The sequence below is a fragment of the Cnephaeus nilssonii genome (genome assembly GCF_951640355.1).
Source record: "Cnephaeus nilssonii genome assembly, chromosome: 5".
NCBI classification, from domain to species: Eukaryota; Metazoa; Chordata; class Mammalia; order Chiroptera; family Vespertilionidae; genus Cnephaeus; species Cnephaeus nilssonii.
Genome location: NC_137076.1, coordinates 106,235,708 through 106,247,730, shown reverse-complemented (window position 1 = coordinate 106,247,730; position 12,023 = coordinate 106,235,708). Strand labels below are relative to the sequence as shown.

Below are 12,023 nucleotides of genomic sequence, written 5' to 3'. Positions count from 1 at the left end.
GGATACAGCCCTCACTGAGCCCTCACAGTGACCAGAGGTAAATACTCCTGCTTCCCACGTGTCATCGCATGAATCTAGAAAACAGGTGTTTCTCCTGCTTTTGTTCTCATCGGGTGAGACTAAGATATGCGTGGCTTTCTCCTTCCAGGTAGAATATGCTGTCCTGAGAAATATCACAGAGTTAAGAAGAATCTACAGCTTCTACAGCAGCCTAGGATGTGAGCGCTCCCCGGATAACACCTTTCTGATGACGAAGCTTCAGTTCTGGAGGTTTCTAAAGGATTGCAAATTTCATCACCATAAAATAACTCTCGCTGAAATGGACAGGGTATTAAGTGGTGAGTATTCCTGGTCCCGCACACCTTTCAGTTCAAAGAGGAGTGTGACATCTTGTCACCATGAACCCCGTTAGGAAATGTTGAGGGGTGAAGGCAGAGGCCAGGAGGGGTGTTGCAGAAATCAACACGTGGCTTCTTTCTGCTCAAGGTGCTTAAAACGCACTTGAAGAGCCATCTGGTGATGTAATAGCAGCACCGTGGCCATCTCCCGCTGGGACGGCTCAGCAAAGCCGGGGCCCCCTGCCTGTTTTTATAAGTAAAGTTTTATTGGAACACAGCCATGCCCGTTTCTGTACCTGTTGTCTGTGGCGGCTTCTGCCCTGAAACACCAGAACGGAGTTGGTGGTGGCAGACACTGGCCCACAAAGCCTAACGTAGTTACTGTCTGACCCTTTGCAGAGAAGTCTGCCTCCCTCTGATCCATAGTAAAACAGGCTAAACTGTCGGGTCAGAAGCATAGGGTGTCAGGGAGGACGGCGTAGAATAGCCTAGAAAAGGCTTTAGGTAGTCTTGGGCTTGGTCTCGATTTCAAATTAGAAAGTTCACGCGGTAAATTCAATGACTTTGAAGGTTTTACTCCTCTCAGCTGAATTCTGGGAGGCAGGACTGAAGGCCTCAAGTTATCTCCTTGAAAAATAAAATATTAGAACTACTTACTTCAAATGTGAGTGTTTGAAATGGACCTAGAATCCATGTAGAATCATCAGCATTAATCAAATTAGGCTCAGAAAACTTGGAAACGCATTGGGACACGGGACCTTGAAAGTTTCTTGTATAAAGGGACTGGATAAAGATCTTTGGAGTGGGACTTAATTTTGAGGTGGGTGCGGATGTACAGTTCAGAATATCCTCTAGGAAGAAAAGTACTCAGTTGGGATTGTGTAGCGGGAGAAAATAAAAGAGAAGATTCTAGAAAATACTAATCATCCTCTCCAATTTTCTTGTTTTAGAATACAGTGGCATACCAGTTGAAGAGATTCACTCTCCATTTACAAAAATACTTTTGAGAATATTTCTGAACTATCTCCTGCAGCTGGCTTACCACATCCATCACAAAGAATACCAGTAAGTCTACTTCTGGACCCCGGGAGAGGACGCGGGCAGGGCTGGCCGTTCCGGCAGTTACATTTGTCCTCTTTTCTTTCTTTATTTTTTAAAAATTGATTTCAGAGAGAGGAAGGGAGAGAGAGAAAAAGAGAGAGAAACATCGATCAGTTGTCTCCTGTCTGCACCCTGACCGGGCATCAAACCTGCAACCTGGGTACGTGCCCTGACCTGGAATTGAACCCGTCACCTTTTGGTGCACAGGACGATGCTCCAACCAGCAGAACCACCCAGCCAGGGCCGTCCTCTTTCCTTTGGCGTTCTCATCACTATTTTCACAAACTCGAGAACTGAAGGGCTAGGAACAAGAATATTAACCACAAAACCATCTGATACCAGCTTTAAACGTGGAAGCCTTCAGATGTGACTCGTCATGTTTCAGTAACTGCAAATAGCTCTCAGGGTTTTATCCAGAAATAGTCACAACCAACTTGACCTTCGGCCAGAACTTCCTGTCTCTCTCAGAGCAAAATTGACATACATACCCTTCACTGCTTCCCCGAATAGCATCTTGCAGAACCAAGGTGTACGTGTGGAAAGCAAGGAACTAACATGGCTGCAGTGCCATTAACTAAATTATAGACTCTACTAGAGGCCCGGCGCACGATTAAATCGTGCACATGTATGGTCCCCTAGGTCTAGCCTGCCACCAGGGCCATGTCCGCTGCCCCGTGACGCCTCGCACACTCTGCGGTCGCTGCCGGCACCCCGCCCGCCACGAGAGCCTTTTATGATATAGATTAGGATTTCCCCATCCTTGTCCCTTTTCTGTTCCGGGATTTAATCCAGGATCCCACATTGTGTAGAGTTGACGTATCTTAGTCCCCTACAACCTGTGATAGTTTCTCAGACTTGGTCTTCTACGACCTTGACACTTTCGAAGACTGTCGGTCAGCTGTTCCACCTAAAAGATCCCTTGAATTTGGTCTGCAGCGCTTTCCCCTCATTCTGCTGAGCCTGGGGTTTTGCGGAAGATCAGGGAGGTGAGCGGCCCTTCCCGTCACATCCTATCAGGGAATCTGACATCACTCTTGTCTCCTTGCTGGCGATGTTAACCTTGACCACCTGGTTACACGGTGACAGCAACTGTCTCCCGAACACTTACTATTTCCCTTTCTGCCTGTTAGAAGGCAGTTCCCGAGCCCAGAGGGGGGGATCACGGCCCTCCTCCTGGAGGGGGCGTGACCGTATCTTTCTCATCACAGACACAGAAGCCCCTCGCTCTTCCTGTGTTTCACCAAACTGATGACGGAGAACATTCATCCCAACGCCTGCCGCGTGAAAGGTAACCACAGGACCCACAGGATTCTACGGGGCGCCATCGCTTCAGCGTGTGAGGTTGTAACCGTGCGTGGCGTGTTTACCTTTCTGTGGTGTCTGTAGGCAGTTTATTCAGTGGGCAGCAGCGGTCACTGTACTCGATGAATTACATCGACATGTGCTGGGAGATTTACACGGCGTACTGCCGGCCGGGCGCCGCGCCGCCCCACGAGCCCACCATGAAGATGCGGCACTTCCTCTGGATGCTCAAGGTGAGCCAGTCCTCTTAGTAACAGGAGGCGTGTGCCGGCCGGGTGCGCGAGCGGTGGCGTGGAGATCTGGGATGGAGTTTCACAGCCACGGACCGTCTCCCGGTCTCTTGGGGCAGAAAGGAGTAATTCCACGGGCTGTGGCCGCCGGTGGGTGGAAACGGAGCGCCCACGCAGGGGACTGGGCCGTGGGGGCCTCCGATACCTTTACGATGCCCACCTTGCCGTTAAAGGAAGAGGGGTGAATGCCACTTTCAAAAAATTACCATTCATCCAAAAGTAACCTACACGTTATCACTTTGGAAAGAAGTGAGAGCATCTAATTTACACGGCATTTCCATACTAAATATTGGTAGCTTTTGTTTCGTGAGACTTTTGACTTATGCTTGTGGAAAGATACATGCGAAAACTGAAAGAATTGGATACTAATAGGGGATGGAGTGCTCTAAGGAATTTAAGTTCTGTGTACATGTGAAAAACTGACAGTCCAGTGTCTATAGGAAAATCGTTTGTTTTTTTTTATTAAAGGGAAGGTAGAGATGCAGATGCCTTTAAATATGGATATGAAATCACTCTAAAGTCTTTTTAAAAATATATATTTTATTGATTTTAGAGAAGAAGGAAGAGGGAGAAAGAGATAGAAACATCAATGATGAGAGAGAATCATTGATTGGCTGCCTCCTGCACGCCCCTACTGGGGACCCAGCACGCAACTCAGGCCTGTGCCCTTGGCCGGAATCGAATCGGCGACCCTTCAGTCCGCAGGCTGACGCTTTATCCATTGAGCCAAACCAGCTAGGGTGGAAAATCGTTTTTTTAAAAAGTATATGATTTTTAAAAAAGTATTATATTTTAAAATCCTCACCTAAGGATATTTTTCCATTAATTTTTACAGAGAGTGGAAGAGAGAGAGAAAGGCAGAAACATCAGTGTGAAAGAAACATATCAATGGGTTGCCTCCTGCATGCACCCCGACTAGGGCCCGGGCTAGGGAGGAGCCTGCAACCAAGGTATGTGCCCTTAGCTGAAATCAAACCCGGGACCCTTTGGTCCGCAGGCCAATGCTCTATTCACTGAGCCAAACTGGCTAGAGCCTTTCTTTCTTTTTTAAAAAAAATATATTTTTATTGATTTCAGAGAGGAATTGAGAAATAGAAACATCAATGATGAGAATCATTGATCGGCTGCCTCCTGCATGCCCCCAAATGGGGATTGAGCCCACAACCTGAGCTTGTGCCCTGACTGGGAATTGAACTACAAACTCCTGGTTCCTAGGTTGACAACCACTGAGCCACACCAGTCAGGCAATAGTTCTTTTTTATTGCGGATAGCATTCCATTTGATGAACATACCACAAAGATTTGTTTATGCATTCACCTATGGACATTTGGGTTGTTTATAGTTTGTGGCTGTAATGAATAAAGACAGTATGGCCCTAGCCAGTGTGGCTCAATGGATAGAGCGTCGGCCTGTGGACTGAGGGGTCCCAGGTTCGATTCCAGTCAGGGGCATGTACCTTGGTTGCGGGCACATCTCCGGTAGCGGGTGTGTAGGAGGCAGCTGGTCGATGTTTCTCTCTCATCGATGTTTCTAACTCTCTTTCCCTCTCCCTTCCTCTCTGTAAAAATCAATAAAATGTTTGTTTTTCTTTAAAAAAGACAGTATGAACAATTGTGTACTTGGACAGTTTTCATTTCTCTGGGATAAATGCACAAGATTATAGTTGTTGGGTTTTGTAAAAAATATTTAAAAATTTTTTAACTGCCAAAATATTTTCTGGAGTGGTCAGGCCATTTTACATTTACACCAGCAATATCCGCCAATCTTTGTCTTTTAATTGGTGATAGACCATTTACATTTAATGTAGTTATTGATATGTTAGGTGTAAGTCTGCCATTTCATTTTTCAATTATTTTGTTTGTTCTGATTTTCATTTCTCTGCTTTCTTTTACCTTGCCTTCCTGTGGGTCACTTGGAAGTTTTTAGAATTCCATTTTGGTGTCATCACTTTACTAATATAGTGAAGTACAGAAAACCTGCCTCCCTTACGTCTGTCTCTTCACCCCCACCACTTGTAATTGATACTTCCTCTTTGGTTTAGAACCACATCAGACAGTGTTGTAATTTTTGTCTCAACTGTCAAGGCATAATTTATAAAACTCAAGAGGAAAAGGAAAGTTTATTGTATTTTCCCATATTTTTGCTTACCATGTTCTCCCTTCCTGAAGGGAGGCCATTCGGTGTATACCCTGTGTTTTGGGGGGTATAATCATAATGGAAAAATGAAGTGTTTTATTTTTTGTTCACACTATTATCTGTCGATATTGATCTCTTATTTTTTTAAATTTATTGATTGATTTCAGAGAGGAAGAGGGAGAGAGAGAGAAACATCAGTGATGAGAGACTCATCGATCAGCTGCCTCCTGCACGCCCCCTATGGGGATTGAACCTGCAACCTGGGCATGTGCCCTTGACCTTATGGAACCCGGTCCCTTCAGTCCATAGGCCGACGCTCTGTCCACTGAGCCCAGCCAGTCAGGGCTCGGCATTGATCTCCTGACGTACAGTTTTTCAAGAGAGGATTTGTCCTACCCCCTGGGGCTCATAAACCCGTTTTTCCCCGTTTCCTAGAGCGGAGGGGAGGGTTAGGTTAGGGTTAGAGCGGAGGGGAGGGTTAGGTTAGGGTTAGAGCGGAGGGGAGGGTTAGGGTTAGGGTTAGAGTGGAGGGGAGGGTTAGTGTTAGGGTTAGATCGGAGGGGAGGGTTAGAGTGGAGGGGAGGGTTAGGGTTAGGGTTAGAGTGGAGGGGAGGGTTAGGGTTAGGGTTAGAGCGGAGAGGAGGGTTAGGGTTAGAGCGGAGGGGAGGGTTAGAGTGGAGGGGAGGGTTAGGGTTAGGGTTAGAGTGAAGGGGAGGGTTAGGGTTAGGGTTAGAATGGAGGGGAGGGTTAGGGTTAGGGTTGGAGTGGAGGGGAGGGTTAGGGTTAGGGTTGGAGTGGAGGGGAGGGTTAGGGTTAGGGTTGGAGTGGAGGTGAGGGTTAGGGTTAGGGTTGGAGTGGAGGGGAGGGTTAGGGTTAGGGTTGGAGTGGAGGGGAGGGTTAAGGTTAGGGTTGGAGTGGAGGGGAGGGTTAGGGTTAGGGTTGGAGTGGAGGGGAGGGTTGGTGAGGAGGGAGGAGCCTCCAGGATGTCCTGTTTCAGCAGCACTGTGACTAGGGGACCACGTGTTTTCCAGGCCAGATGCTCTCTGGTTCAGTATCTGAGAACAAGCCTTCTCTCCTCAGCTTAGAGGTGGAAAGGGTCTCCTCTCAGCCCAGGGAGTCTTCCTGTGTCAGCGCCCCCTGCCGTGTGGCCCTCAGAGATGTTCCCCCCCCCCCCCCCCCCCCGAGTCCCACCGGGACCTGCCTGGCCTCCAGCCTCCCTGAGCTCCAGTTCCTCTGCTCTGCTGAGTCCGCCGTCCACATGTCCCCACTTGCAGAGTGGGTTGCTCTCTCACATCTGGATTACCCACTTTCCCATTCTCTGTCCTGTGTTCATGCCCCTTAAAAACACCTTTACTGTTCCTTTTGAAGGATTGGGTTAGAAGAGGTAACTACCAGTGTTAATCCCGAATGCTTTACAAAATTATCAGCTTTTGAGATCTCCATTTCTGGTATGTTTTCTTATAGCGTTGTACTGATATAAATTGACGTAAAAAACATATAGCTGTTTGTAATTATAGTCCCTTATGGTTTGATTGGTTGTTTCTTTTATAGGACTTTAAAATGATAAATAAAGAATTAACATCAACCAAATTTGTGGAGATCATAGCGGAAGACAATCCTTTCATGTATGATGGAATTGACAGCAACCTGGAACTTGAGGTCTGTCGTGAGGTGGCTCAGTGGTAGAGATCCCATTCAGGCTGTTTGTTTTGCCTTGGATACTAGAACCAAGATTTTATTGAAAAGAATTCTAACCCACACAAAACTCTGTGTGTGTGTGTGTGTGTGTGTGTACCCTTGATTGTATTAGAAAATTAGAGATTAAGATTAAAACAAATATTTCAGATGTCAGGAAACAATGAACAAAGTCAAAAGAATATAAAACTGCCATGCTATTGCATGGATAATTTACTTAGCAATTTAATCCATGTATGTGTTCTGTGGTATACATATCATATACTCAAAGATGCTGATTGGTCTCCCCCTCCATTGCGTGAGGCATGTGTCTTTAATGGTTAGCATTTCTTGCCGCAGGCAAATGTCTCATTTTACCCGCCTCGGCAGACTGTCAGACCGGGACCCTGGTGCTGCGGGCATGCTGAGCAACCTTGGAAGAACCAAGTTTGGGGTCTTCCCTGGAAGCCAGGCCTGGAGCCTCGGGTCAAATTAGGGGCCCGTTCCAGCTCAGACTCAAAGGGCCCTGGGCTCAGGAAGGACAGCTGGACCAAGTCCGAGCCAGCCAGCCCCAGGTGCACGCCCTCTGCAGGCCTGCGTCGGGGCCACGTGGGTGCGGGGGAGGGGACAGGACAGCTGCCGAGTGGGTAACAACACTCGACACTTGGTTTCTGGGTGCCACTTTTCTACTTAAGCAAAAAGGAAAGACTTCTGAAAATGACTGTCCTCAATTCGCTATTATAAACTGTTTTCATCAAAGTGGAGAAGCGGCTTACAAATCTAATGATAGAACATGCAATAGGCCTTTTCAATGCTGCCGGTTTGATTGCATGTAACCGCGTGTACACCCAGGATCCCTAAGCCCTGAAGAGGTGGTGGTGGTCTCTGGAGCCGAGGTGAGCGCTGACCCACCTCCAGGTGTGTCGGGATGAACGAGACTCTGTGATTTCTTCTGTTCCAGCTCGTTTTCCTGGAATTCTTCGAAGCTCTCCTAAGCTTCGCATCCATCTCTGTTACTGACCAAATGACCACGTCCCATTTAAGTGTCCTCCGTGATGACTTCCCTGCGAACAGAGCTGGGATCACTCACATGCCAACACACAAGGTAGCAAGTAGCTTATTAGAATTTGGAGCGAGGAGTGGTTTCGTTCCGGAATGGTTAAACCACCCTCAAAACTATCCCGGGCTCTTGTTACCCTTCAGGAAACCACTTAGGACTTCTTTTCACATGTTTTTCTTTTCTAAGTTAGGGAAATGGCTTTCCTGGGCACACCCCAGGACGCCGACTCCTAGCCCCCAAATAGGCGCGACCTTAACGAAGGTCAGAGCTCCCGCAAACACGCGCGGCCACGAGTCTTAGAACCCCTGAGAGGCTTGTTACGTGACCTAGTGTTTTTTGTTTTTGTTTGTTTTTGGGGGGGCCCTGTCCCAGAGCCCGGGCGCTAAGGGACAGCTGAGTGTGCACGAGGTGCTGGATGGGTCCCTGAGGACGGGGCCTGCTCACAGGGCTGGACCCAGGCCGGCCGCCCTGCCAGGCCGCAGTGAGCAGGGCAGTGGCAGAAATTCACTGAAGGACCCAATGCTGAGGCAAATGGAGACAAACCAGTTGTGGATGGGCGTTTCGGGTTCGTGGGCTTGAAGGGTTTCTGAGCCATTCATTTGGAGCCACAAGGGAGAGGTTTGGGGGCCAGGGGAGCCCCACAGCTGCAAAACTCTTCAGAGCTGGTCTAGGAGCCTTCGCCTGTTGTCTAAGGAGAGCCTCTCACCTTACCGCGCGGCCCTGGGCTGTGCCTTGGGCTCCTCCTGTGCCAGAAGTTTAACTTCAGCACCTCCCAGTTCACCCCTGTGGCCAGGTGCGCCTCCTCCAGGTGGGAGGGGTGACTGACGGCTTCTCCAGGCTGCAATCTGGGTCTGGGGCTCTGCTTTGGGGAAATGAATGAATACCTTACATTCATCTATGCTTGCCAGGCCGGCGTGGCTCAGTGGTTGAGTGTTGACCTATGAACTAGGAGGATCATGGTTCGATTCCTGGGCAGGGCACATGCCCGGGTTGCAGGCTCGATCCCCCGTGTGGGGTTTGTAGGAGGCAGCCGATCAATGATTCTCTCTCATCATTGATGTTTCTCTCCCTCTCCCTTCCTCTCTCTGAAATCAATAAGAATATCTCTTAAAAAAATTCATCCATGCTTGTATGGATGGCATCGCTGTGGATGCCAGGAACTGAGTCTGAACATTCTGGTCTAGGGATCATCCTCAGACACCACCCGATCAGCTTCACTCAGGCTGTCAGTGTGGCATTTGCATTGCCCATCAAGATAAACAAGTCATATGCATTCATACAATAGAGTATATGAGCCAGCAATGAAAAAAATCACACGATACATACAACATGCATGAATCAAAATAAGTGTGCTGGGTGGAAGAAGCCAGACAAAAATGCTGGGTAGATACTATTGTGTAGAAAATTCTAGAAAGTGCAAAGTAATCTGTAGTGACAGCATATCAGTGGTTGCTGAGGGTGGGGAAAGAGGGGTCCCCATGGGGCACAGGAAACTTTCAGGGGTGATGGATATGTTCACTGTTCTGACTGAGGTGGTTTCACACGTGTAGACATGCTGACATTCACCCACGAGTGCCCTTTACGTGTATGTGTGTGTGTGTGTGTCTGTCTCCGTGGAAGCCAGAAGTTCTCACGGTTGTTCTTACTCCGACACCAGAACAGGAGCCTGAGCGCAGCCACGAGCCAGGAGTCTGACGTGTACTTGGGCAGCACCAGGTCGTCTCCAACCAAGTTAGTGCTCTTGCTCGATTTCAGCAAAATCCAGATGACAGAGGTTTGTGTCCACAGCACGCCCCGGGAGGCCCGTGCCCCGTGTGTCGAGCGCTCGCCTGCGCGGGGATCTGGCCGTGAACTCGAGGCCCGTCCTCCCAGGGACCATCCCTCCTAGTGGGGGTGGGGGGGGGGGTGATGCCAGGTGAACACAGGAACGGCGGACACCCACGGGTGCTTCCCAGGCGCCAGCGCTTCCCGGGCATTAGCTCGTGCAGCACCCCGTCAGGTGCTACTGTTCTCCCTGGGCAGGAGCTGCGGCACAGGAAGGGTACGAGCTGGCCCAGGCTCGGATCCGGTTAGGCGAGGAGCGGGGGTTGTATGCCGGCAGTCTGACTCCAGATTGGCCCCGGTGACCTCAGCGCTGTGCTGACACTCACTGAGCAGAAGCGAGAGCCAGGCAGGCTGCAGATGGGAGTGACGGGGGCAGGCAGGAGGGCCTTCTGCTGAAGTAACAGTTGAGCATATCAGTGAACTACAACCGTGTGGTCCCCGGGGGCAAGACTGTTCTGTGCAGAGGCCTGAGGTGGGAGCACGCTCGCTCGGTTGTGGGCGAACGGCGTACAGTGAGGGGAGCCACGGGGGAGGCGGTGGACCAGCCCAGGGGGGTGTCTGATGTGGTGAGGGAGATGCCAGCCCCAGCAGAGGGCTCAGCAGGCGCACGGTGGCTTCGCTGACAAACCAGTCAGGAAGCTCCTGGAATGATGGGAAGGGACTTGGAAGGCTGTGGAGTGTGAGGGAGAGAGAAGGCAAAGGTGACCCCAGGATTTGGGGCCTGGAAGGACTGGAAGAATAGTTTCCATTGACCACGAAGGGGGAGTCTGGGCGGGGGGATGAGATCGGGGCGAAATTAAGGGGCTGGATTTGGACATATCAGGACACATGCCATCCAAGTGGTGAGCAAGTAGCACAGCTACTTAATATACAGGATATACACGTGGGGAGTTCAAGGGGGAGATCTAGCTGGAGACGGAAATGTGGGTGTAGATAGCATGTGTGGGAATTGCAGCCACTAATATATGAATGTAAGTGGTATTAACGGTGCATAATATTTCCTCAACTCCCTGGTTTCTTGGGGGGAGCCTTGCAGTAGATACAATAACTGCTACTCAGCTTAAAGGGAACGGCCTCGTAACAATGTCTAGTTATTTGTCATGTAGAAAATTAGTTTTAGTACATGATGATGCAGAAATAATATTCTGCTTTATAATTTTATTTCATTTTATTTTACATAAAAGCCCAAGTTCAGGAAGTCACTAAGTGATGACAGAATTTCCAAACTGACTATGAAATCTCCAGGAAAAGGGCTAACCTTTTTATTACCCCAATGTGGTGAGTATCTTAATTATATAACTTTAATTTTGGAAAACTGTTGCTTATACATGATTTTAAAAATTTGTGAAAAAATGTTCAACCATCTTAAAAATATTTTAATTAAAAATTATGTATCTAATTAGGCTGGTACTGCTACTTCCAACTCTGCCTCCAGCTTCCCAGAGTTCCTTGTAGGGCATGATCTTAGGAGTTTCGGGTTTGTTTTTGGGGTTTTTTCCAGCTTCATTGAGACATAATTGACCTGTAGTGCTGTGTAAGTTTAAGGTATACAACATAATGATTTGACTTACATATATCATGAAATTATTACCTCAATATGTTTAATAAATATCTATTGCATAGATAGCAAACCATTCTTCTTGTGATGAGAACCACTAGGAGTTACACTCTTAACTTTCATATACAACAAACAGTGCTGAACTAGCATCATCATGTATGTTACATCCCTGGTGCTTATCCTCCTATCTAATAAAAGGGTAATATGCAAATTAACCATCACTCCCTCACAAAGGTGGCGGTGCCCATAGCCACAAGATGGTGGCGCCCAGTCCTCTCAGCCCTGCCAGAGTCCCCCAGTCCTGGGGGAGGTGGAGGGGGCCTGCTGAGAGCGGGCAGCGTGAGTGGCCTGGTGGAATGCTTGCTTCGTTGCCCCGGCGATGAGGCAAGCGTTCACACTTAGCCACAGATGGGCCTTTGGGCCACAGAGAGCCTCTGGGCAGCGGATACGGCGCAGCCAGACCCCACAGAGAGCGACTGGCACATGGATTCGTACGCAGGGCTACTAGTTTATCTCATAAGTAAGTGGGAGTTTGTGCTTCTTGACGACCTTCCTCCAATTCTCCCACCCCCTCCGGTAACCACAAATCTGCTTGTTTCTGAGTTTTTATGTTGTTTAGTGAAGATCCTACATATAACAGGTCCTACAGTGTTCGTCTTTGTCTGACTTATTTCTCTTAGCATAAACCCTGGAGGTCCATCCATGTTGTTGCAAATGGCATGATTTCCTCCGTGTTTTTG

At 48.6% G+C, this 12,023-nt stretch overlaps 1 protein-coding gene across 1 annotated transcript in view; it reads left to right on the top strand.

Annotated features, from left to right (window-relative positions):
* RSPH10B (radial spoke head 10 homolog B) overlaps positions 1-12,023 on the top strand; it is a 32,074-nt gene that overhangs the window by 14,026 nt on the left and 6,025 nt on the right. Inside the window, exons 10-17 of the mRNA XM_079771492.1 lie at positions 149-338; positions 1,289-1,403; positions 2,648-2,727; positions 2,826-2,974; positions 6,719-6,826; positions 7,803-7,946; positions 9,559-9,675; positions 10,910-11,003. Coding sequence (XP_079627618.1) covers positions 149-338; positions 1,289-1,403; positions 2,648-2,727; positions 2,826-2,974; positions 6,719-6,826; positions 7,803-7,946; positions 9,559-9,675; positions 10,910-11,003 — 997 coding nt within the window. The remainder of the gene's footprint in view (positions 1-148; positions 339-1,288; positions 1,404-2,647; positions 2,728-2,825; positions 2,975-6,718; positions 6,827-7,802; positions 7,947-9,558; positions 9,676-10,909; positions 11,004-12,023) is intronic.